At 35.6% G+C, this 25198-nt stretch overlaps 1 protein-coding gene across 1 annotated transcript; it reads left to right on the top strand.

Annotated features, from left to right (window-relative positions):
• Window positions 1-17: 17 nt before the first annotated feature.
• C5 (complement C5) lies at window positions 18-24042 on the top strand. Its single transcript, XM_042878895.1, has 41 exons — window positions 18-151; window positions 964-1156; window positions 1803-1965; window positions 2593-2663; window positions 3137-3228; window positions 4024-4106; window positions 4509-4599; window positions 4886-4991; window positions 5649-5775; window positions 5857-5972; window positions 6182-6382; window positions 6963-7166; window positions 7666-7872; window positions 8052-8201; window positions 9050-9179; window positions 9493-9558; window positions 10109-10309; window positions 10965-11055; window positions 11471-11547; window positions 12206-12345; window positions 12993-13214; window positions 13746-13806; window positions 14376-14465; window positions 14691-14903; window positions 15046-15121; window positions 15462-15621; window positions 16073-16168; window positions 16498-16669; window positions 16851-17056; window positions 17909-18061; window positions 18448-18510; window positions 18874-18955; window positions 19570-19621; window positions 20332-20434; window positions 21160-21234; window positions 21326-21431; window positions 21624-21710; window positions 22018-22107; window positions 22466-22549; window positions 23105-23243; window positions 23530-24042. Exons 1-41 carry the CDS (start codon window positions 87-89, stop codon window positions 23657-23659), a joined length of 5034 nt encoding a protein of 1677 aa, XP_042734829.1. The 5' UTR covers window positions 18-86; the 3' UTR covers window positions 23660-24042.
• The last annotated feature ends 1156 nt before the right edge of the window (window positions 24043-25198 follow it).

The following is a 25198-nucleotide window of genomic DNA, read 5'->3' on the forward strand; positions in this document are numbered from 1 at the left end:
AGTGGTATTTTTGTTCATCTGCAGCAGCAGTGAAACACAGTTTAATCCCGACTTGTTGGCATTGTGGGTGTGCCGATTGAGGCACTATGGCTATTTTAATATATTTTTTTCTTTTAGTATTTTCTGGAACAGCTTTTAGCCAAGAAAAAACGTAAGTAAAACAAATGCAGCGTTTACTGGAAATGTTACTTGACTGCTGTCAGCTGTATTAGGTGAATAGGTGCAGAATTTCAGTAGAGGCACTACAACAGAGGCTATCCAAATAAACATGTTCTCACAGCAAAGCTCACTGATTTATGCTAACACTAGAAAAAGGGCTGATGCATCTCTAATTGCTCTATTTGCTGTCAGCAAAAGACGTAGAGTCAACTCCTTACCTGCAATGAATTCTTAACATGATGACAAGATAAATATGGAAAAAAGTGAAGCCTGTGCTCACTGGATTCTCTGTAGTGCCTGAAGACAGATATTATGCTGCAGGTTGGAGGAAAGCTCTTATTTAAATGTCTATTTTGTGGTTGTATTCAGCAATGCTTTTGGTTCTTCTGTTAACAGTGGTGTGTAAGAAAGGAATCAATCATAGTGCTCTTGGTGTTTCAGAAAAAGATGAATGTTTATTGTTCAGCAGCACTTCATATATGTTTGAGATAGACTGTGTATTCATGTATTAAAGCCTGGTTTGTGGAGTAATGCATACTTCAATTTATAAAGCACTGAAGAAATTAGAGTAATCCTACAGAAGTTTGCTCACATTTGCCTTTACTGTAAATTGCCCCATTTATTCCAGTAAGAGCTGTGCTGGTGGGAAAACTATACAAGTGTACTGTTTGGAGCATTAACATTTTAAGGGTTCATTTGGGTTGGTTTTGGCAGTGTCTACGTAAGTGAATTGCAAATGAAAGTAAGAAACATGAAAGTATAGCTCCATTACCCTTTTATTTTTTTTTTACATTTCATATACAGATACGTCCTTACAGCACCAAGAGTCTTTCGAGTTGGGACATCTGAGAAAGTTGTAGTTCAAGCTTTTGGCTATGAAAATGAATTTGCAGTCAATCTTGCCTTAAGAAGCTTTCCAGATAAGCTTGTTGCTTATTCTTCTGGCCACATTTATTTAAACCCAGACAACAACTTCCAAAATTCTGTAACTGTAACAGTAAGGAATTCTGACTTTTCTTCTTGGCATGTTTTTATTGTTGCATTTAGTTGGAAGTCTTAAGAAAAGACTGTACTGAGTTTACAGTTGCTTAAAATGGGAGGGGAAGCCTACAGCCCTCATTCCTCAAATTGCTTTGTGTACTTTCTTTTATTTTAGTTTGTCTGAAATTGAAATTATATTGGATAAAGTTAGTGTAGAGGAATGAAATCAAAGTTAAATAATTTAATCAAATTATTTCAGAAACATTATCAGATTCAATAACATTAAAAATATACAGAGGAAGGAATGGAGATGTGTTTGTTATGGACACGATGCTTCATCTGAGCGTTCAGAGTAAACCAAAATATAACAAAGTTTCATCTTGTTTGGCACTGATAAGCCCTAAAGGAACTGAGATGTAACCATAAACCTTGATGACCTGAGGCCCAGGGAGCAGGAAGCTCAGCAGGTTTTACTGAAAGCTGACAACAGATTTTTGCTGAACTGTGATCACCAGGGAGGTGTAACTCGAGGTGACGCCTCCCAGGAGCTACTTCTCACTCTGCTTCCCTGTTCATCCAAATTCATCCCACTTCTTGACAAGAAATAGTGCAGAAAATCTACCTGAAAAATATAATAATATTCTTTAACTGTTCTCTCCCAGCTTCAGCCAACAGATCTAGCAGGTCCAGAGGACTCAGTCAAGTATGTGTATTTGGAAGCTGTTTCTCCGCATTTTACCGGTTTAAAAAAAATCCCTGTTTCCTATGAGAATGGATTCCTTTTTATTCACACAGACAAACCAATTTATACTCCAGATCAGTCAGGTAAGTAATGCTCATTTCTCCTGGCTGCTATTATTATTTGTATTTTATAAGCCATTTACAGATTGCCAAGGAATTCAGATATAAATGTCCTTAAACTCTTGGCTCATATGATCTCATGTGATCAAGAGTTGTTGTATTGCCATCAGCTACTATTTAATTTTTTTATCAGCGGAATAATACTTTGAAATATTTGATCATATGGTAAAAATTAATAATTTCTCACCATATCCTCTCCTCTGGGTCCTCACCTCTCAATTGTCCTGAGAACATACTGAAAATACACACGTTTGTGTAGAAATAGTGATGCTTGAATCCTTGGTTTTACAGCAGAAATGATATGCTGGGATTTCAATGGTAAAAATTACTTTGACTGTGATGATTCAATATGGAAAAGTATTGGTGCAGGATCTTTCATTGCTAGCATGAATAAATATTGTCTGGGCAGCGTGCTGAACAAAGATCAAGCACATTCCATAAGTACTAAAGATAAAACTAATAAAGAAATAAGTTAAAAGTTTTAGGTTTGGTTGGGCTTGTTTTGTTGGGTTTTTGTTGTTGTCGTTGTTTTATTTTGTTTTAATATCAACAGTGGTATGACTTTGAGATCTGTTATAATGAATCTTACAGTGAAAGTCAGGGTTTACTCTCTGAATGAAGAACTGCAGCCAGCTCGGCGAGAGACTGTCCTGACTGTTGTGGTATGTTGTAACTGCATTTAATTTCAATATGTCATAGCTCACAAGAATAAGAATCCTAGTTACATAGGAAATTGGTGCTATGGGCATACAAGAAAACTGTTAGATAAATGTTTTTGCAGGTATCTTTTAGAAGATCTAAAGAGGACTTTGCACTCTTAGATTTTTTTCAATTTTGTGATGTAAAACTGTTACAGAACAGAGGAAAGAAAAAGCACAAATTATCCTTAATATCTAGGGAGACAGTTTGTGAGAGAATTTTGATAACATGATTTTTATACAATTGTTTATTTCATTTAAGATAGAAAAATTATCAGCAGCTCCTGTACTGTATTTTTTAGCTAAATAGGTATTGTTCTTGTAGTAACTTTCTAGAACATGATGTCATGCACAGGTTTCCTCTGAGGTCACTGAATTAAGATTTTTCCTTTTGCTCAGAATGATTTCTTCTCATTCTCTTCTGTTGTGATTTCAAGGATCCAGATGGTGTAAAAGTGGATATCATAGAAGAAAATGACTTTACTGGAATAGTTTCTTTTCCTGACTTCAAGATTCCTCCTAATCCCAAGTAAATATATTTAATGTTCTTTGAGAACCTTTAGCATAATTCTGCCTTTTCTTAGAGGCTGTCAGAGTGTTCTCTGCTGATGCACAGAGTGTGTGTAACTTGCAACTGGGTAACTTGTGACATTTCACATAATGTGGTATAGTGGTGTAGATAGAGAACTTATGACAAAGCATTCTCCTTTTTAGTTGACTTTCACATGAATTTTTGTCTGCCATTTCATACATTCAAACAACCAGCATTTTTCCAGTAAGAGCAGCACACAAAATACATGCCTTTACAGTTCTCCCTTTGGTCTTGAGAGGGTGCTGAAGACACACTGAGTTGGCAGAGGCATGCTAGCTTGAAAAGAATGTTTTCTGACCAATTTATTATTCATTGGGAAGCCAGCAATAATCTGAACCCATATACAAAATAATTTTGAATCCCTTTTGAAACTGAGTATCTGCTAACAGTAAATGGAATAGTTCTTATTTTGCTGTTATTAACCCAAAAGATTACAGGAACTGGTTTCCTATAAGTTATTTAATGTAAATTATATTTGTGCCTCAGTGCTGTAGCTGGAGAGAGAAGGACCCTAGCAGAAGCCTGCGTGACCCTTTGGAGCATATTTCTCAATTACTGTGTTTCAAATAAATAGTAGAATCTTCTCAAAAAAGCTTTGCACACATGCAAAAAGTCGGTGCCAAGTTTTTCTACGTGGTTGTTAACATGAGTTCTTGTTAAGTAGCAATTCTTTCATTTTCAGTATATATTTTTTAATTTTAAAAATACAATCTGATTGTTGATTTTTTGTAGGTATGGAATTTGGAAGATTGAAGCAAAGTACAAGAAGAATTTCATAACTTCAGCTGTTGCAAAGTTTGAAGTAAAAGAATATGGTAAGGAATGCCAGAAATGTGAATCTTCATTTTTATGTGCCTTCTCCATGACATTTAAATATGGCAGCCATGCAGTATAGAGTAACCAAACTCACAAATGCTTAAGGTAGCACAGCCTATTTGGACAGCTATAGGATGCAATATAGTGCCAAGTGGCAATATCAACTCAAGATTGTATGAGTACAACTTCCCTATTAATAGTTATTCTGTGTGCTGGTAGTTTTGGCATGGTTGCATTGATACAAAATGTGGAGAGGGCAGAAACAAATAACTTTAGGCTTTATAACTTGCACTGTGGAGAAGCTGACAGCTGTCAGTGTGTGTAGTGGTATCTTTCTGAGTACCTTCTGGTCATTGTTTAAAAACACTCAAAGTGCCTTTATTTTCTACTCCTTTTTTCAGCTATGCCAAGCTTTTCCATTGTCATAGAGCCAGAAAATAACTTCATTAGTTCTGATAAGTTTGAGAACTTCAGGATTGCTGTGAAAGCTAGGTAAGGAAATTTGCCTTTGATTTCTAAAAGGTGTGTTTTTCTTCTTTACTTCAAGAACAATTTTCTTGTGTTGAGAAGCTTCCTCTTTCCCTAGAAATCATATCATTACGATCCTTTGAGCTCTGCTACAGAATTAAGTGAACCATTTAAAAATTCTTAGGAAGTGATTATTTTTCAGTGTAGACATTTCTTTTCCATTCCTTACTTAAAAAATTGCTCTTCTTAAAAATCATGCTTTATTGCAGCCATTGGGTAAAAACATGTATGTATTGGTTTTTATTCTCAGCTACTTTTATAATAAAAGACTTGCAAAGGCTGATGTTTTTCTACGTTTTGGAATAATTGAAGGAACTGAAAAAAGAATGATGCCTCGTGCAATGCTTGTAACTAAGGTAAGAAAAAGCAAGCCTAAATTGTGTAGACTTCACCTGCTTAATTCAGTGCTGATCCAAATCTACTGAGGCTGGGAAGAACGTGTCCCAACTCTTAGTTTGCACTGGCAGCTATTCAGTGTCAAATTTTCCTTTCTAATCCTTCACCAGCCACATAGAAATATACTTTGCAATAGAAGTCAGAAGCAGCATCTCAAACAGTGTAGCTGCAGTCTGGTTCATTTGTTCACTTGAGTTGCAATTTCTGTGAAGTACATTTTTTGCTTTCTACTACAGAACAAAAGAAATCAAACATAGGACCAATGCAGTAATAGCAATTCACAATCAGACAGTTTCTCCCTTTCTCATTTAGTTTGGTCTTTTTGATTTAGTCATTGAAGAATTGTAAATGACATTGTCTTTTCTAAATGAGGAGAGAGAAATCTGTGTTTGGCCTGCATGCAGATTTTGGAACATGTGCTATTGATTCTTTAATCATTTATAATTGTAAGGAAGAAAGAATTCTTTCTTGTTGATTTCTTCTTTTAAAATGTCCACCTTTGATTTTCTTTGAAAATAGTGAACAGAAACATGCTGAAAAGAGAATTTAGGTATAATTTACCTATCTATTATTTTAAGTTATTCACTGTAATTGAATAATTTTCATTTTATTTCAAGATTAGAAATGGAGTTGCCGAGATCAATTTTAACAGTAAGAAAGCAGTGAGTTCTTTAGGATTTCAAAGCCTGGAAGAATTGGATGGGTCATATTTATACATTGCAGCATCAGTAGCAGAGTCTATGGGTGAGTTGCTTTCTGACTGGTTTCAATTGAAATTAGTGGCCCTAGGATGCAATTATTAAGAGAGGCATAACATTTTGTTAGGTGGCCTCAGCGGTGAAGTGGAATTTTCTGGAGTCAAATATGCTGTGTCTCCTTACACACTGAGTTTGATTGCTACTCCACTCTTCATAAAGCCTGGGCTTCCATTCTTCATTAAGGTTGGTTAAAGGGAGTATTACTGCTCATTACAACATAAAACCCATCGTGTTACAGTCTTATTATTTTTGTGAATATTACTGTAGATCTTAACACGCTTCTGATTTCCATTGCCTGTTGACAGTTTTTAAATTTGCTGTTGTAGAAGGTTAACCCCTTGTTTTCTGCTTGAAAAATGTCATTCTTGAAAGAAATATTTTCTGATGAACAGGTGCAGGTGAAGGATACAGTGGATCACTTTGTTGGAAACATCCCTCTAATTATCACTGCAAAATCCTTTAGTCAACAGATGGATGAGACAGAGTTGATTTCAGAGGGTTCAGAATCTGGGAGAAGAGAAACAAGCATGAATGATGGAACTGCTTTGTTTGTTGTTAACATCCCACCAGACAGCAACCTACTGGAGTTTCAAGTGAGTTAAGTTCTTCCATTAATTTGTTTCTTAGACTGTTAAATTGTGTGTTTTTTCCAGTGTTCAGCACGTGGTAAGATTTTGCTCTCAACAGGTAGTTTACAAACTTAGACATTGTTCCCAATAGTCAGTTATGAAACCTAAATGCTATAATAAAACATTACTTCTATATTTAATTGTGTTTGACATAATTCTGAAGCAAAACATCCCAGTTAATCACGTAGTTATTTCATAGTACTCAGATGTTTTATTTAATAACTGAATTATGCGAACTAATCTCTGAGTGCTGCTTTTGTTATGGAGAGGTGTATTATTGACATTTTCTGCTCTACTTTCGTATGTGCTTCTATACTATAATTTCTATTTGATTTTGTGTTTATAAATATTTTTATTAAAACACGAAAGCCTTCAGATGGCTTATTTTATTAGTCTCTCTGAACAGTTTATTACAAAATGCTTTTAATATTGTGCTTATTTTCTGAAGCGTAGCTTGCTACTTAAACTATTCAGAAGTCAGGACAAGCAGGTCTTATTTCCTTCTCTGCTACAAAATTTTGTGGACTTTTAATTATCTTTTCAGGTAAGAACTGCTGATCCACACCTTTCAGATGAAAACCAAGCAACCAAAACCTATGAAGCAAGAGTTTATTCATCATTAAGTCAAAGTTATCTTTATATCGACTGGGCTTCAAACCACAAAATACTGAATGTAGGGGATTTCATAAGTATTAACATATACCCACGAAGTCGATACATTCATAATATACATCACTACAGCTATTTGGTAAGTCATGGTGTTTCCACATGAAATATTGAATTGTGACTGGATGTATCGTCCTAAGTGAAGGACTTTGACAGTCAGGATCTATCATCACCAGAGGACGCATGCTGCTCACACAGCTGTTCAGATTATGCATACTGCCTTCTCTTAAAAATGCCAGACCTGTGGTAATAACTTGTTACCAGATTTGTGTTTAAATTATATGTTAAAGCTATATTATTATGAATTCTTGTCTGACGTAGGCTGGAATTAAGAAGTAGTAGTGCTAATCTCAAGAGCTATTTCATGAGCTGAATCACCTAAGGAAAGGAAGACAAAGATGCATAGAGACAGCAGCTGTTGTTATGGAACGAGGGAGAGCTGCCTTCCCTTGAACTAGACACACTAGTGCTAAGTGCATTTTTGTGTGTGCTGGATTATACCTAAATGAAAACTATTATGCATGAGAGACATTCAACTTCAAATTTGTCTTTTTTTGTTCTCCATCGTCTTTCTATTACAGATCACATCAAAAGGGAAGATAGTCAGCTTCGGAACTCAGAAGAGAATTAAAGATTTGGAATACGAGCATCTGTCTTTACAGATAACTCAAGAAATGGTTCCTTCAGCACGTCTTATTGTTTACTATATTGTGGGAGAAGAACCTGCTGAGTTAGTAGCTGATTCTGTTTGGCTAAATGTGGAACAGAAGTGTGGGAGTAGTCTTGACGTGAGTAGTAAAAATGGCACTGAAATTTGTGGGTTTGCATTCATTTTATGATCAGATTTTAACTTGGTATTACACAACTTCTTTAACACTTCCTTGATGTGTTGAAATGTCAACTTTTGGATGCATTGATTTTGAACAATGTATTTTGAAGATTACTGACATTTGTTTCTTGTTTATAGATTAAGTTGCTATCGAGCAAAGAGACACATAAGCCAGCAGAAGTTGTATCACTTAGCATGAAAACACAACTCCATTCCTACGTTGCTTTGTCATCTGTTGACAAGGCAATATATGGAGTAACAGGAAGAGGAAAGAGAGCAATGGAAAAAGTTAAGTAGCAGCCAAAAAAAGAAAGATAAATTGCTGTTTGTTTTAGGTTCCTATTCAAATCACTGTTACATTTTATGCCTTCTATAAGCCTAAAAATAGAAGAGAAATCTAGAATAAAATCTGTGGGTTTAATTCTGACGGTTCCAAATTATAAAAATAATTAATCTACAATGTCTTGATTTCCAGTAAAAGTAAATTGTGATTTTGAAACCAGATCTGAAAGGTCTCATCAGAAACCTTCGGACTTGGTCAAAAATAGGCTGTGGTGTCAGAGAGCCCTGTGCTCAAAGAGGCACAAAATCTATATTTGCTTTTTTATTTTTTCCTATAATCTTTTCAGGTTAATTTTTTTATGGCATACTTTTAAAATGTCATGGCAGTTGCTATCACGTTCATTGGATTATAGAGGTTTTCAGTGCTTGTAGAGTTTTCAGTACATGTATATGTTAAGTAAACATACATATCACTGAAAAAAATTCCATTCCTGTTGTACAATATAGCAGTTCTTTGACACCTCGGAACAGTCAGATACAAAATACAAGGGAGTTTAATAGGAGAATATTTCTAAAAGTTTTAAACAAGCTAGACTGAGTATCAGAACTGTTATAAATACATCTTTGCCTTGATTCTAATGACTTATTAGCTCAGATGTGTGCCACAGAAGCATGACTGTGTTGGTTCTGGTGGTTGAATTAGTCCAATTTTTTAAAATGGTAAGCTTCAGTGTGTTGTGAAGACATTTTCCAGACTAAGGTTGCCTTTCTGTGTGCCTAATTCTCTCATTTATCATTTGAAATATATAATCTGTTCCACATTTTAGTTAGATGCTAATGCATTTATTCCTCAGATAATGCTGAAATTGGAAAAGAGTGACCTTGGATGTGGTGCTGGAGGAGGACAAAACAATGTTGATGTGTTCCGAATGGCTGGCCTCACATTTTTAACTAATGCAAATGCTGATGATTCGAATGAAGCAGGTATATTGCCTGGTTTTAAATGTGAAATTATGGATTTTCTTTCCTGAAATATTCTCTTGAGACTCAGAATACACTGGAACTTAAAAAATACTTCATAGGAATGTATGTAATACAAAATGGAGTTTTCAGGCAGAAAAGCACTATGGTTTGTGGGTTGGTTATTGCAATTGACTTATTTTTAAGAAAATGCAATAAATTTAAAATGTCTCCCAAATCTGGAATGTGACTTTATGGGTATCTTTTTAAGTGGTCTGTGTTATTATCAAAGAGGTCCTGTGTTTTGTACTTGAATTTGTTTTTTTTTTTTAAACAGGTGGAAAGTGCAATGAAGTTATAAGAACCAAAAGGTCTGACTTTGAGGAGCGAGTACTTAAAGAAGGTGTTCACAAAGTTCTTTAAAAGATATTTTTTGACAAACGGGCCATGCCCATTACACATCAAGAAAATGAGTGTTTGTGTAATAGTTTAAATTACTGTTATTTGTGTAATGTACTGGAGAGACTGACAAAGATGGAAGATGGCATTTAATAGAACCCCATTTATAAAGCCTCTTAAACATCTGCTTGGTTTGAAATCAGCAGAATTTGGTACACACTGAGAATGTAGCATATGTGTAGGGTTGGTTTTTTTATTTTCTGGAAAGGCAGATCTTGAAAACACACAGTTGTACCACACAGCAGCCACCTGCTGCCAGTGACCAAGGCCGATAGAACAGCTTTTGTCTTTTAAATCTTACTGTACTAAAACTCCTCTAATTCAGAATTGTGACTAAGTGCATTTTAAAAAATACATGTTCGTGTTCCTCCTCAGATCTGTACCTCCAGAGAGACTCAGCAAATTTTAGAAGTAAGAGTTGCGTGGCTAATTAAAATGCATGTGAAAATTAAAACTTTATATTAAGGAAGGGAATTGTTTTATTGCTATTTCAGCATCCAAATATAAACATCTAGAAATTCGAAAATGCTGTATGCATGGAGTAAAAGTATATCCAGTAAGTGAGACTTGCAGTGACAGAGCCCGGCGAATTCAGAGTCATCCAAAGTGCATTTCAGCATTCATAAATTGCTGTGAATTTGCAAACAGACTGCGGGAAGAAGAGCCTAATAAGCTCCTAATATTGGCAAGAAAACGTAAGTAGAAGAGCTTTGACTCTTGTGTGGACATGTAGAGACACTCTAGACTCTACTAGAGTGTGAATAAATGTAGAGGTGACAACTTAGTTAATCTGTTCACCCTCTCTGATTACCTCCCTTTTTCAGAAGGAATTGTGCCAGTCTCCATAGACTTTGATTTGTTACCCCTACAGAGGGGTGAGAGAGTAGTTCTTTGTTCTGATAGGACTGCTGGAGAGCTATATTCTATTCATCCATGTTTAGAACAAGCAAAAATGTCTTGATCATGTGAAGAGAATGTTAGTTTGAATGCTTAACTTGGAATCCTTTGCCTAGGCCTAAAACAGCCAGTGGATAACATCTCAGGAATGATCAGTGGGAATGTGAAATGTCTTGTCTCCTGTTCTCTCCCTATAATTGCTTGTTAACAGGTTAATCTGTCCAGATACTGAATGGCTGTCCATATGTATAAATAGATGAACTGGAATAAACAGGCTCTTGATTTGGGTATTCAGGTACTTTTTTTTGTATCAGGACTAACCTGAGGCAAATAGGCTTATAGAATACAGTATCACAAAAGGAAGATATAATGATTTTCATGCCTTTAGTGGAAGGCCTTTGTCAAGCGTTTTTTGGTTGTTTATTTTTCACTTGATTTACTCATCTTCTACAGAATTTGAGGCTCTCTTGGAACTAGATGAGACAGAAGTTCGAAGCTATTTTCCTGAAAGCTGGTTATGGGAAGTTCATCAAGTTTCTCCACGGTACTTCTTTTCTCAAGGAAATTACTAACATCATCAGGTTACTTTCTATAAAGTAAATGCTAACTTGAGATAACCTGTGTAACTTTACACACAGTCACAATGTGTGCCAGTATGCAGTATTGTGTAGGCACACTCTTCCTGTCATGTTCTACATGCAGGAGGTGCTGTCTGGCACCCAGATTGAGTCCCTTTTCTGTTCACTTTTTACCTTGCTAAACACCAGCTTCCATGAAGTCAGCTAAAAACAAGCTTATTCAAACGAAACCCAGACTTTCAGTTCCCAGTGCTCTCGTCTTGCCTTAGACACTGCAGTTCTTCTGTGCACCTGCTGTTTTTATGTTGATCAGCTGTTGGTGTTAGTGAATAGTTAATGTATGTATGTGCTGACTGTAAAGAAAAACACTTCCAAACACAGGTCAAAGACTTTGTCTGTCACTCTGCCTGATTCGCTGACTACCTGGGAGGTGCAAGGTGTTGGCATTTCTGATAAAGGTAGGTATTGCAACCCAATTCAGTTGTAGCCAAAGAGTTAGGTGATTTTTCAGTCTGGATTTTGTAAAACCTCTCAGCTTAGTTCCCATGCATATTCTCAAACGTTCATTTTCTGGTTATAAAAGAGGAAAAGACAACATAAAAATACATATTTTAGGGAAATGAAATTACTTCATTTCCTGCTATGAGGGTAAAAATGGCAGTGCAAGAGAAAGGTGGTCCAGCCTAATGACTTGTATTTGATGGAGGCCAATAATAAAGAATTAAGAAAGAATATTAAAACATCACAAATAATGAGTGACTCCTCCATAGCACACCTGTGCTGTGACCTGCTATCAATATCTTGGGAACCTGAGGAGAGAAAGAGACAGATTTTCCATTAGATATGGTAGTTTAAACAGAAGAGTTTCTTTTAGTTTTGGGAATGAATAGAAGGAGCAAAAGGACTACGATGTCAGCAAGCATATGAAAGAAATGCACTTGAAAGTGAGTATGTAAAAGAAAGTATATGTGAAGAACAGGAAGCAACAGCTTTGGAAAAAAACAGGGCTATTTCAAAGTGCATTTTTAGAAATGATAAATCATCAGTAAAGGTGGCAAGAATGGTTTATCAGAAGGGAAGACAAGTAGCGTGATTTTATGTGTTTCATTTTGTTAGGTATATGTGTTGCTGCACCACTGGAAGTGCAAGTTGTGAAAGACATCTTCCTTAGCATTCATGTTCCTTATTCTGTGGTGCGAGGAGAACAAATTGAATTAAAAGGATCTGTTTATAACCACAGAGCTTCTGAAATTAAGGTAATTTGTCTTCCTGAATTTTATTGAAATATTAACAAATAAACTGAAAAAATAGCACTTCCTCCTCTATGAGTACTTATTATAAACAGATCTCTTGATCAGGTTTCTGTAGTCCTTCAGGAAGAGTTAAGTATGCTCTGCTATACTGTGTAACAGTAAAATAAGTTAATCAGTTCATTTCCAGCCATTCCACTGACTCTGGTGTTGTCATGGATTTGTGTAGCAAATTTGTCCCATAAAAGTTAAAATACAATCTTTCTACTCCAAATGCTGGGATAAGATATCAAGTAAGTGATGGGATTTTTGGAATAATGTGCTCCAGAGCTAGCAGGTTGTTTTGTCCAGGGACTTGATGCAAAAGAGCTTCTTTTAATGAAGTACATTTAAAGTCATTATTGATTTTAAGATTATTGAAAAGTATGTAAAGATGTCTGTGATCCCCAGACATTGCTAAGGAACATTTGTTAGTGTGTCTCTAGTGCAAAAAGCAGCAATTCTGCAATTAACACCAGTAATATTTGTTCATTGTAGACAGAAATAGAGTATTACAGTAATAGAATGCTCAGTAGGATAGTTCAGTGTCTTCAGTATTTCTCTGGTAGTTTCCTGTTGTGAAGATGAATATTTAAAATCTTTCAATGTTTCAGTTCTGTGTTAAAATAGCAGCTGGAGATGGAATCTGTTCTTCTGGAGGTTCTGCAACTACTGGAACAAGGATGCACAATTGTGATTTGAAGAATCTGGGTGCTGGTTCCTCATCACCAATTACGTTCAGGATTCTTCCTTTGGAATTAGGGCTTCACACCATCAACTTCACACTGCTGACAACTGGGAGCAGTGAAACTGTGGTTAAAACATTGCGTGTAAAGGTGAGAGAAAAATGATTATTTCTGATTTTCATATTGATTCGATTACAAAAAGAACAAAATATATGAAATCAACATGTGAATATTGCTTTATGTTAATGTTATTTTGCTCCCAAATATCATGTGATATCATAGAATTAATTGAGGTGTACGCAGTGGAAAAATGTGTAGCAGGGTATTGGAGTGTGTGCGCTTTATACCTTGCATATGAAGACTGTCAGAAATATACATGTGTATCCAATTGCATAAGCGAGGAGAGCATGAAATTCTAAGCTACTTGGTTCTGATTTTCAAATGCTTAATCCTATTTCACTGAAGGATATTTTTTGGAGGGGGATCTTACACTTTCCTGAGCTTTCATTTAAATCTTTTGTTAAACCTTCTCAAATACTTTTGGGAAACAGATCACTAACTTAAATATATTGCGGAACAGTCAAGTAGAACTCAGCTCTACAGAAGGATGCAGAAGGCAATTAATGTATTTGTGTGTAACAGTGTTACTGTTCTCTGCTTCTCTCCTCCTAATGCTTACAGCCAGAAGGCATTAAAAAAGAACTTCACGCAGGTGTCACTTTGGATCCACAAGGTGTTTATGGTATGAAAATTGATTCTATGCATCTGTATATATTTTCTTTACTTTCTCATTTTCTGGATTCATGCAGTTACGATGCTCAAGTTTTTTGTGATATGAAAAGATTGGCACTTCTCTGTTCTGACATATTCTTTGTGGGTCCGAGGATGTCTTGTCCTCCCATTGGCTTACAAATCCAGCTCTAAATATCTAGCCTTTGAAAAAATACATTCTTTAGAAATAAACCATTATGTATTTTTAAAAATATGATGTAATGATACTTTTTTCTTTGTGTGCTTGAAAGCTGATCAACAGGTATGTTAGTACTGAAGATGGAATGTATTCTCGTTTGATCACAGCTGACTTATGAACTCAAAGATATTTCCTCTTAACAGTAAAGACAAAAGTACGATTACAGTGTTTGCATCTGTTCTTTTTCAACAGGTGATATTGTATGCATGCATATTTCTACTTTTCATGTCATTTATTTTTGTTGCTATCTTAGACAGTTGAAACATTTAAATCCAACTGTTTTATCTTAATTCTCTACTGATTTAGATTTTGCTGTGCTATATGTGCATCTTCCTTTGTAGGCTCAATCAAGAGACGACAAGAATTTCGTTATAAAATTCCACTAAACCTGGTCCCTAAAACAAAAATTGATAGAAGTGTCAGTGTAAAAGGTAAGTTGTATTGAAGCTTTTGGTGCACTATTACTCCATAAACTTAAACTCCCTTTAAATTTGCCTGCATTTATTCTTAGTTTTTTTGCTTTTTTTACCTTTCTAGAAAAGGCTTTGCAGATCACTTAATAAAAAATGATTGCTTATAAGTCAGTCAGATTCTGTCCTTGGATTCACTTTCCTGATCATTCATTTAAGTCAGTTTTGTTATTATTCTTTCCACAGGACATCTTTTGGGTGAAGTAATTGCCACAATCCTCAGTCCTGAAGGTCTCAGTGTTCTTACGAGTCTGCCGAAGGGCAGTGCAGAGGCAGAGCTCATGAGTATTGCCCCAGTATTTTATGTGTTTCACTACTTGGAAGCATCAAACAACTGGCATGTACTGGGTCCTGAAACCTTAACTTCAAGAACTCAAATGAGGAGGAAGATGAAAGAAGGTAGAAAAATATAACTTCTCTTGCTTCAGATTTGTAGATCTTCATGGACTTTGCTGAATAAGAAAGGTAATGTATCTGAGTGAGCAGATGTAACCTTAATATCTCTTTTTGTAACTTTCTTTCTGCCTAATATATCCCTTAGGAATTGTAAGCATCTTGTCATTCAGAAATTCTGACTTCTCATACAGCATGTGGAAGAACGGGCAAGCTAGCACATGGTGAGTTGGAAGTCTTTGGATTTGCATGAATGGAAGAGGTTTGAGTCAGTCCTTTGCTTTCATACTATAGCTAATTTTTTGAAGGGTGATATTTACAAGTAGGACATGTAGCATCATAGTGAGTTCCATCCTGAAGCATGGTATTTGATCCCTATTATAACATTATTTACCAGTAATTATGGCCCACTTGTCAAATTTAAAATTAATCTCCAATACCTCTTTGAACTGTGGGAGTGCATTACATACCTAAATCATAAACAATGCAAATCTGTCTAATCTCCAGCAATTTGAGAGCATCTGCAAATGAAAACAAAAATAATGTATTCGATTTCTTTGTCAGGTTGACAGCTTTTGCTTTAAGGATTCTTGGACAAGTGAATCAATATGTAAATCTTGATCAAATTTCTGTTTGTAATACACTTCTGTGGTTCATTGACAACTGCCAAATGCCAGATGGTTCATTCAGTGAATTTTCAGATTATCAACCAGTGAAACTACAGGTATGAAAACTGCATGTTTACTGTGTGTGCAGAGCAAGAACTGAAGTTACAGAAAGTGCAAGATTTTCCAGGCTGCATTTCACCAGAAATCTACTTGGGAGAATTTTGCCAATTTTACTTCTTTGTAACTAATTTAAAGAACAGCACAACATTACAAGTTTTCCTGTCCTCCCGCTAAAAGTAGCTGTGTGACAATTCTTAACGTTTAGAAAAAATAAACGTGTAGCTTGATTTTACAAAATTATAGACCTGGCTTGAGGATAAATATGTTTTTGTCTCTTTTACTAATGTGCTCTTAGCTACAAAAGACTCCACATATTTTCAGGTGAAATCAAATTGATATTTCCTACAGGAATTCCTGTTTCTTTCCTCTCCTAAAACATAAAAAGTTGTAATTATTGAAATTAACTGATACTTCTATTTAATTATGTTTAGATATTTTATTTTCTAGGGTACGTTACCCAGAGAAGCTAAAGAAAAATCTTTGTATCTCACAGCATTTTCTGTTATTGGAATTGAAAAATCAATTAAAATGTGCCCTACTCAGGTAAATAACATTTTTATTTCTGCCTGCAGTCACATTCTGGGATTCTGATTTCTCTATTTTCTTTAACATTTGTTCAAAGAAACCAGCAGGATTTTTTACAGTGACAGAGGTTAAGATTTGGTTGCTTTCAAAATTGGTTAAAGAACAACAATGAAATTCTAGATCACTTTATGGTAAATTGTAGAAAATACTAGGCAATCCTATATTGTCTTGATAGATGTGTGTAATAGGTGTATCTAAATATGCATTGTATATGTAAAGTATATACATATACACACACATACATAAATGTCTTATAGGTGTAAGCTGCAGTCTGTTTATTTTTTCAGAAAATCCATGATGCTAAAAACAAGGCAGGAGATTATTTGTTGAAAAACACACAGGCTGCTCAAAGCCCCTTTACGATGGCAATAATTTCATATGCTTTAGCTCTTGTGGATTTGAATCATCAGGCTGCAAGATCGTTGTTCTCTGCTCTGAAGAGGGAAGCATCTGTCATAGGTATTGCTTATTAAATTCTCTCAAACTGTGCATCAGGCTTGATCCCCAAGTAGATTGTTCTGATCATCAACTTCTAGAATAAATGTCATTTATCTTCATCTCTTGCTATATGCAGGGAGGGTGCCTCCTTTTCTTCTTGAGCTGCATAGACAACTTGAAACCTTTTTCTGTACTTGTGTAGGTGACCCTCCTATCTATCGCTTTTGGAAAGATGGTTTTAAAACACCAGACCTACATGCTCCCAGTTCTGTTACTGCACAAATGGTTGAAACTACAGCATATGCATTGCTTACTGCTTTGTTAAGAGGAGACAAGAGCTATGCTAATCCGATCATCAAGTGGTTGTCTGAAGAACAAAGATACGGTGGAGGATTTTACTCAACTCAGGTGAGCTTGTAAATACTTTGTTCCCATTCCTCAAGTGCCGAAATCTGAGAAACCTTAAGAGGATGCTATCATTAGGTGACCCAGCTTGACAATGTCCTGTACATGGCACAAGCATTGAACAGCTCTCGTGCCATGGTTTTCTTTGTCTCTTGGAAATACGTATTTTTGTGAAGTTCGTTACAAACAGAAATTTGCAAGCTGACTCCACTGACTTGAGATAAGCTGAACGAACGGAGTCATACCAGAAGGCTGTTATAAAACAAAATTTCACTTTGTGACATGTTTGTTCTTGTTTCCCCAGAAAATGAGGTATGCAATGTAAGAGGGTTTGCAGTTTTGTTTTCTATGCAAAAACTGTATTAGAATAGAGTGGAATAGTTCAGTTGGAAAGGACTCATACAGACCTTTGAGTCCAGCTGCCAGAGAACTTCAGGTGCTGAATGCCTCTTGAACATTGACAGATATGGGCCATCAACCACCTCTCCAGGAAGCCTGTAGTGATCATACTATGTAGAACATTCCAGTTCATACAAGGCTCCTGATCTTATCAAATTATAAGGGAGAAAGAACAAATTGCAGAGAGAAAATGACAGGTGTTTGCTATTTACTGTTTGCTAGTCTTTTCTTTAGTGCTTGCATTTGTTTCTTTAAGTTGCACAATTATGCCTGTGAGAATAGCTGAGATAGCTTAGCTCTGTCTGGAGTGTGCTGCCATGCTGCATGAGCTCTGCAGCAGGTAATGGTTACCAACAAGTGTCATCCTGTTTAAGTTGCAGAAAATGAATTGCTTTGTAACAATTTTTTTTAGCTTTATATTTTTGTAAGTAAATCTTTAAAATCATTTGCTGACAGGATACTGTTAATGCTCTTGAGGCCTTGACTGAATATTCCCTTCTTGTCAAACGGCTTCATCTGGACATGGGCGTTAAGGTTTCATACAAAAATCATGGAGAACTGCATCTATTCAAACTGACAGAAGATAATTTTGTGGGAAGAACCGTGACAGTGAGTGAATGGCATCTCTTCTGAAAAGCCAAAGCAGAATTCTGTTTAATTTAAGTAGTTCTATGAACTTTAAAAGCACTACCAAATTAGCTTAATCTATTGATAAACTGGTACTAATATGACATAGAAAGTGTTCAAGGAATTTGTTTATCTGCTACATTTAATCATTTAGTGTGGTTTTTTTACTGTATAACTCATCTCTGCTTGTTCCTCTCAAGTTGTGTTGTTGTGGTTTTTGGTGGTTTTGTTTTTGTTTTTGTTTTTTTTTTGTAGAAGCTGTTTGTGGCCTTAATTTGTGTCTGAATATAGAAAAGACAAGCAGTTCATCTGGCTTCAGTTATCTTCTTTACTATTAAAACTATTTATGTTTAACACCAATCCCTTAGGTACCTTTGGATGATGACATATTCATAAGCACAGGCAGCAGCACTGGCATAGCTACAATAAATGTAAGCATGCAACCTGTTTCTTATTGGTATCTCCTGTTTGTTAACATGACTGCTGAGAAAGAACGTGCAGCTTCTCTTAAGCTATTCCTCTTGTTGCCCTTACTTTTGCACTGAAGGGATGGATGTCATTTTGGCCGTTTTGTACTGAGCTGATGTAGGACAGTATGTGGGCTAGTATTTACATTCACAAAACAATCAGGACTTGTTCATGCAGTACTTCTAGTCTTCTAAACACCACCAAGCCAGAGTTGTAGTTTTACTTGTCTCATAATCCTCCAACTCCGTCGTGTCAATGTTAGCATTTATATGCCATATTTGAGCATTGTTTGCTGTTCCTGTACTGTGCTATCTGTTTGTTTGTAGGTGAGGACAGTATATAATGTAATGGGCACTTCTGAAGAGTCATGTAACTTTGAACTGAAGATTGTTCCACGGAGAGATGATGGTAAAGAGTTAATGTGGTTTTGAATATTGCTGATCGGGTCAGTGCTTAGGTGGGGGAAGCTTGTTTTGTTTGTCAATGTGCTTCTTATTAGGAATGATATTAATGAATTCTTCCACTGGAAAACAAATTGCTAGAAGCTTTTTTTGCCCTTTTTGAATCTATTGTCTTTTTGTGAATGGAAATATTTTTAGTGTGTTTATGTTGTTGCATTTTTACTCATTTGTAGAAGTGCTATTACAATTGAGGCACTGAGAAATATAAAATTCTAGCAGAAGACAGAAATATAATAGGAGAGTGGTTTGTGGTAAATTCTGTGAGGTACTGAGACTTGTACAACAGGGTGTACAAATGCATTCTGAGCTTTTGCTATGAAGCACTTTTAACAACCGTAGTACATGATAAATCATAGTAAGCATTAAAGCTGACATTTTTCCCACATTATAAAATACTTTGGTGTTGTTTGTTTGTGACTGGACAATGGGTTCACATGAGAAGTAGCTACCAAAGCAGTTTTTAAAACTCTCTTTCAATTATGAGAACAGTTGACAAGAATTTGGGGTTGCTATTTCTGAAGTGTTTTCAAATCACTTCTTTCACTCTTCTCGATTTAAAAGGTTACAGAGGGGAAGATGGTGAGCCACTTGGGCGCTTGGAGGCTTGTGCAAAGTAAGTACAGCTGGTGGGGGTTAGTTGGGTAGTTTGTTATTATTTCTGCAGTGATTGAGCCAATGTTTTGTTTTTAAATGTGTCATTTAAACTCAGTGCTGGTTCCAAACATCCTGGATTGCTGAACATTCAGCACTCCTATTTGCAAAGGAGTAATTCCCATCTCTTAAGGGATTTGAGCTGTGCAAGGAAATATATTGTGGCTGTATGTATACATAATGAAATTTCTCTAAGAATGTTATAAGGACTTTCTGCTCTTATATTATTTCTTAGTCATTGTTTTCATATTGCATTAAGTGACATTTATATTCAAATCTTTTTTTTTTTCCTTTTCTTTTTTTCCAAGAGAGATTAAAATGATTTGTCTGCTAATCCTCCCTTGTTAATAATAACATCTGGTCTTCTGATCTTGTTTTCTTCATTTTTCTCTATGCATTTGTGTAAGCAATAATCAAGACAAAGGTCATTATTCTTTTGGGAAATAGGTTTCATTGATTGATATCTGAGTGCTCCAGGAAAATAAGTATTAAGAAAAACTCCTTTAAGTATGAGAACTTTCATAAATCTGAAATGATTCATCCTGAATATATTTCTTTGTGATGGTGTTATGAATGTTGATAGAATTTTCCTTGAGATTTCTGAGGTGGCACGCTGAAGATTATTTTTAGTTTCAGTTGTGTTTAAGTAATTTTACTTCTAATATATTTTAGGTACAGGCCCAGCACAAGGGAGCCACAGTCAGGATCTGCTCATGCAGTGATGGACATAAGTTTGGTTAGTGGATTGGAAGCAAATAGAGAAGACTTATCTACTGTAAGTATTGAAGAACATCTTCCTTCTGCTGGAGATTTTTCTGACAACTGTGATACTTACTGTTCTTCATCTCTCTCTGTTAAACTAGTAGTGCAGATTCTATTATATTCATTCTATTTTCGTTGCTGCAAAGTACTTCTAATGCTGATGAGAATAGTCTACCTAAGTGTAGAATCTGTAGGTTCAGATCACCTTCCTTTTACTGATCAGAAGCCAGACATCTAACTAAAGCTTGTAATACAGGCTCCCTCTGTGATCAGTGGAAAGAGAGAAGTGAATAGAGACTGGCTGCCATTTGTGTTAGGATGATGTTAATCCACCTCTGGAGGGGTTTTATCTGCTAAGTGTAGAGAGGATTCTCTTAGTGTTCACACCTGTTAGGTGCCTGAAATCTGTGAGATGAATCTCCACTGCAGCATCAGTCCACCTTTACTGCAAGACAAAGGCACTCTGAGTTATGGGATTTAAATGGGATACTAGAAATGGACACAAGTATCCCTTTAAAGACAGTTAGCTTTGTAACTCTTCGTTATCTTCATGCAATGTGTAAAAGGAGTTTCCTTTAAATAAAAAAAAAGGCAAAAAAATGAGAGTATAAGCATCATAAGAGGCAATTGGAAAATAGCTTTTTAGGTCTCAAAATTGTGTCAAAGCTACTGACTGAAAAATTTTCAAGGTCATCTAGAAAACTTTATCCATTTTTTTTCTGTTTTTCTTCCCTACAGCTTGCAAGTGGAGTCGACCAGTTGGTAGCTGATTATGAGATAAAAGATGGGCATGTTATTCTGCAGATAGACTCTGTATGTTACCTCTATCGTAACTGCAAGAACAACTTTAACTCCTTCTATATTTCCTTTTCACAGCTTCTTCATTCATGTGTCTTTCAAATAGGTGCCAGCTGATCAGTTCCTCTGTGTTGGGTTCCGAATAAGTCAGCTTTTCCATGTTGGAATGCTAAATCCTGGCACATTCACTGTATATGAGTATCATGCACCTGGTATGTATTCCATGTCTCCAACCTTGTGCTTTTTAGCTCTTTATACCTTTTTTGAAGGCTACATTTTTCCCTTCTTCCACAGCTTTCTCATCCTTGTTATTTTAAGCACAGGTAATTTCCGACTCACAGAATTTCAGTGCTATTTTCCTGGTTTCTCTATATTTATTTATTGTATCCTTTTGGATTTTGTAGATAAAAGATGCACTGTATTTTATAACCCATATGGAAATGAAAAACTTGTGAGGTTGTGTGAAGGAGATGAATGCAGATGCATGGAAGGTAAACTTTTTAAGAGATGTTCTTCTATTTCATTTGGTGTGAAAGTGCATTTTAATGCTTTGGACAAAATCATTTTAAATCACAAAGGAAAATCCTCTGTCCTGTAAAGATATACCTTAATTGCATTAAAAAAACCAACCAACCAAATAAACAACAGCAAAATATTATTGTTACACCATGCACTGCCATCATTACGGTGTTTGTCAGTTACGGTAGATTATCTGGATCAGGTAGAAGCTCATGATGTTTTTTGGGAGGATGCTTGATGACACTGCCTTAACTGTTTGTATTTTCTCTCTCAATGTAGCTGAGTGTAGCAAAGTACAAGAAAGACTAGATCAGTCAATAACTGCTGATACCAGGAGAGAAGCTGCGTGCCGGAATGATATTGCATATGGTAATATTTGAATTGTTATTACTTATTTCTCATGCTTTTGCTAAAATTTAAGATATTTAAGAGACATGGACATGACACTGAGAGACACGGGTTAGTGATAGGACGTGGTGGGTGAGGTTGATGGTTGGAATTAATGATCTTGAAGGTCTTTTCCAATCTAGATGATTCTGTGTGACTTAGAGGTTAGGAGAAGTTGTGGATCATCAGATAAGAGCCAAACAGTGTACAGCTGCAGTCATAATTTTATCAGAATTTAACACAAAGGGATGCTGTATTTTCTGCCTGAACACCTGTATGACATTTGGAATGTACTGCAGGAAAAAGGAATAAAAAACCTTTGTTTTGTGTTGTTTTGCAGTTTACAAAGTGAACATCTTATCTCGCAGTGAAGAAGGTTACTTTGTAAAGTATTCTGCAGCTATTCTGGATTTGTATAAAAGAGGTGAGTGTCCCATTTCTACTGCATGTAACTATTTCACTTAGAGCAAGTGCTGTTTGGTTGATACTGCTGAAGCAGATGACAAAAATCAAGAGTCAAACCTACTCATTTCAGGAGAGAAAAAAACTCTAGCCTCAAATACAGACTTTGAACATTCTTGTCCTAAGAAGGGCAGTGTTTGCACGATGTTTTTAGAAAGTTTTTCTGTATTATAGCTGTTAACAGTCCTAAACTGTAATCAGTTCATCATCTCTTAAGAGATAAAACAAGATGGACATATTCCCTGCTGTTTTTCACCCATTTTTTGTTTGAGTTTAATCAATTGGTAAATGGTTTTAATTAATAGAAAATTATTTAATCTGTACAAGGTTTATTTACCATTCTATTTCATTTAGCAATAATTTGCAGGAAACATGTTTGCATCAGCAAATTCTCCTGTTATACAGTAAGTGGCAAATAGCTCACTGTCCCACGCCATAGGACACGTTAGTGTTTCCTAATACAAATGTGATGAGAAATTCTTCTTATGTACTTCTCAATTTTTCAATTCTACTTCAGGACAGGCTTTTGCTCAAAAAAATAACGAAATTACCTTTGTTAAAAAGAAGACCTGTACTGATGTTGAGCTGAGCCCTGGAATGCAGTATTTGATCATGGGAAAAGAAGCCTTAAAGATAAACATCGGTTACAGTTTCAGGTAAGAATCCTCCATCAGAATGTGCTGTGCTGCCAGGTGGCAAGTTTCTGTATGCCATAAATCTCACATAGTGTCTGATGTGTTTTTTTTTTAAGCATCAGTTCAACCAGCAGTCAGTCAACCAATGTGTTTTCAGCCGTGTAAATTTAAAATAGGGCTATGAACAGAAAGCAAGCTATTTCTTATTGTATTTCTTTTTCTATCTGATGGTTTTCTCCCCAAATCTTACTTTAAAATATGAGCATTGTTGATCCTTTTTTTTTTTTTTTTTTTTTTTTTTTTTTAGGTTCCAGTATCCTTTGGACTCCAGCACTTGGATTGAGTGGTGGCCTTCAAATACAGCGTGTACATTTTGTCAGGAGTTTTTAAACAGAATGGAAGATTTTGTTGAAGATCTCATCATCAGTGGCTGTTGATCTACGTGGAGAATTTTTCAATTAAAAACACAGATCACATCTCATTTAAGAAATCCTCAGTTGTTTAGTAATTCTAGAACTTAACTGTCATGATTATTACCTTGGAAAAAACTCTTGGCTTGTATTTCATAGCCATTTTTTTATTACCTGGTAATTTTCAAAGTATGTTTTTTGAGCTTGGATGGGAGAATAATGCAGAAGACTTCAAAGACGTTTGAAGTCAGATGAACTGAAAAGGAATGATTGTAAAAATAACATGGAAAAGACTGTCTTTTGCCAGTAGCAAAAATGCCTTAGAACACTGAAATCCAAAGTCTTGTAAAAACAACCCTGCCTTCAGCACACACACTACAGAAGGAAAAATAAAATGGCTTATTAAATAATTTTGCTAAAGCATTAATTTTCAGTTTCTTAGACCTGCAGATCCAGATGCAGACAGAATCTTGCTTTTTTTTAACCTTTGGTTGTATCCAGGCACTTAACATTTTTCATTCATCATTTGGACAGAGTAACAGATGTTCAAATTAAACAATGCTGAAGGTTTACTAAGTTAAGAAATTACAGATTGTTCTAGTCCACTTATTTTAACAATGCATTGAAACACTGCAGTGTATTTCAGACAAACAGCTCCCACTCCCTGCAGCAGAAAGAAGCCATTTTGGAAAACTACAGTTCATATTCAATAGGCAGAAACTTCACATTTTGTAACTAAACAAACTGAATTTATCATGCTGGAAAACAGTCAATATGACCTTCAGTATAGCTGCAATGTTTCAGTTATGAACTTATAATTGCTTGCATTGAAGAATTGAAGATAGTTACTTACAAATTATTTTGCTGTAATACGAGAAAATCTCCTTAAAATAATGCAAACTGTGTTAGTCTAGTGACTGAAAATGGCAGTGTTAAATTAAGGCTAAAAAGAGACTAGTCATGCTGTTACAATGAAAAGTACAGCATGTGTTACAGGGGAATCTCACTCTGAGAGAGCTTGGATCGAGGGGTTCCCCTTGCTGCTGCTGAGCTAAGAATTTCAGTCATCACCTGGTTTGGTAAGTCCTCTCCAGAGAGGTTGTTACATGAGATATTAGAACCAACTTTGAATGTTCTTGTATGTGATGGCTTGTTTTTTTTTCCTGGTATTGTTAGTATGTAGAGAAAAAAAGAACATTTTAAAACTTGCACTGTATTTCTCACAGCTTCTATTTTATGAAGACCAAATTTTGGATATTAACCCTGCAGTCTTGGTTAAAAAATTGTTTGAACAATTATGATAATAAGTAACAACACTATAGTTTCTATTACAGTAATATGTAAAACTCCTGTGGAATTTTATAACAAAGCAGAGCTCTGTGTTAATTTAAAGACTGCCCAGCTATGCCCATGGCACTGAATCATGCATAATATCTCGTTTTCCAGATAGATAGAGCTGTTTATCCTTAGTTTTTTCAAAGCTGCTTTAGTTTTCAAAGTCCTTTTGCTAGGAAACATTACTCCCCTTTTTATTTAGGCATCCATGTATCTTAAACAAAGGAATAC

Source organism: Lagopus leucura, unplaced genomic scaffold (assembly GCF_019238085.1).
Source record: "Lagopus leucura isolate 7727_CA_CO unplaced genomic scaffold, USGS_WTPT01 Super-Scaffold_100022, whole genome shotgun sequence".
NCBI lineage: Eukaryota > Metazoa > Chordata > Aves > Galliformes > Phasianidae > Lagopus > Lagopus leucura.

Excerpts from the sequence above, each read along its gene's own strand:
- C5 (XM_042878895.1), top strand. The coding sequence starts at position 87 with ATGGCTATTTTAATATATTTTTTTCTTTTAGTATTTTCTGGAACAGCT. Across the intron at positions 6,383-6,962 it reads GCAACCTACTGGAGTTTCAA|GTAAGAACTGCTGATCCACA; the intron begins GTGAGTTAAGTT and ends TTATCTTTTCAG. Across the intron at positions 22,108-22,465 it reads CCGGAATGATATTGCATATG|TTTACAAAGTGAACATCTTA; the intron begins GTAATATTTGAA and ends GTTGTTTTGCAG.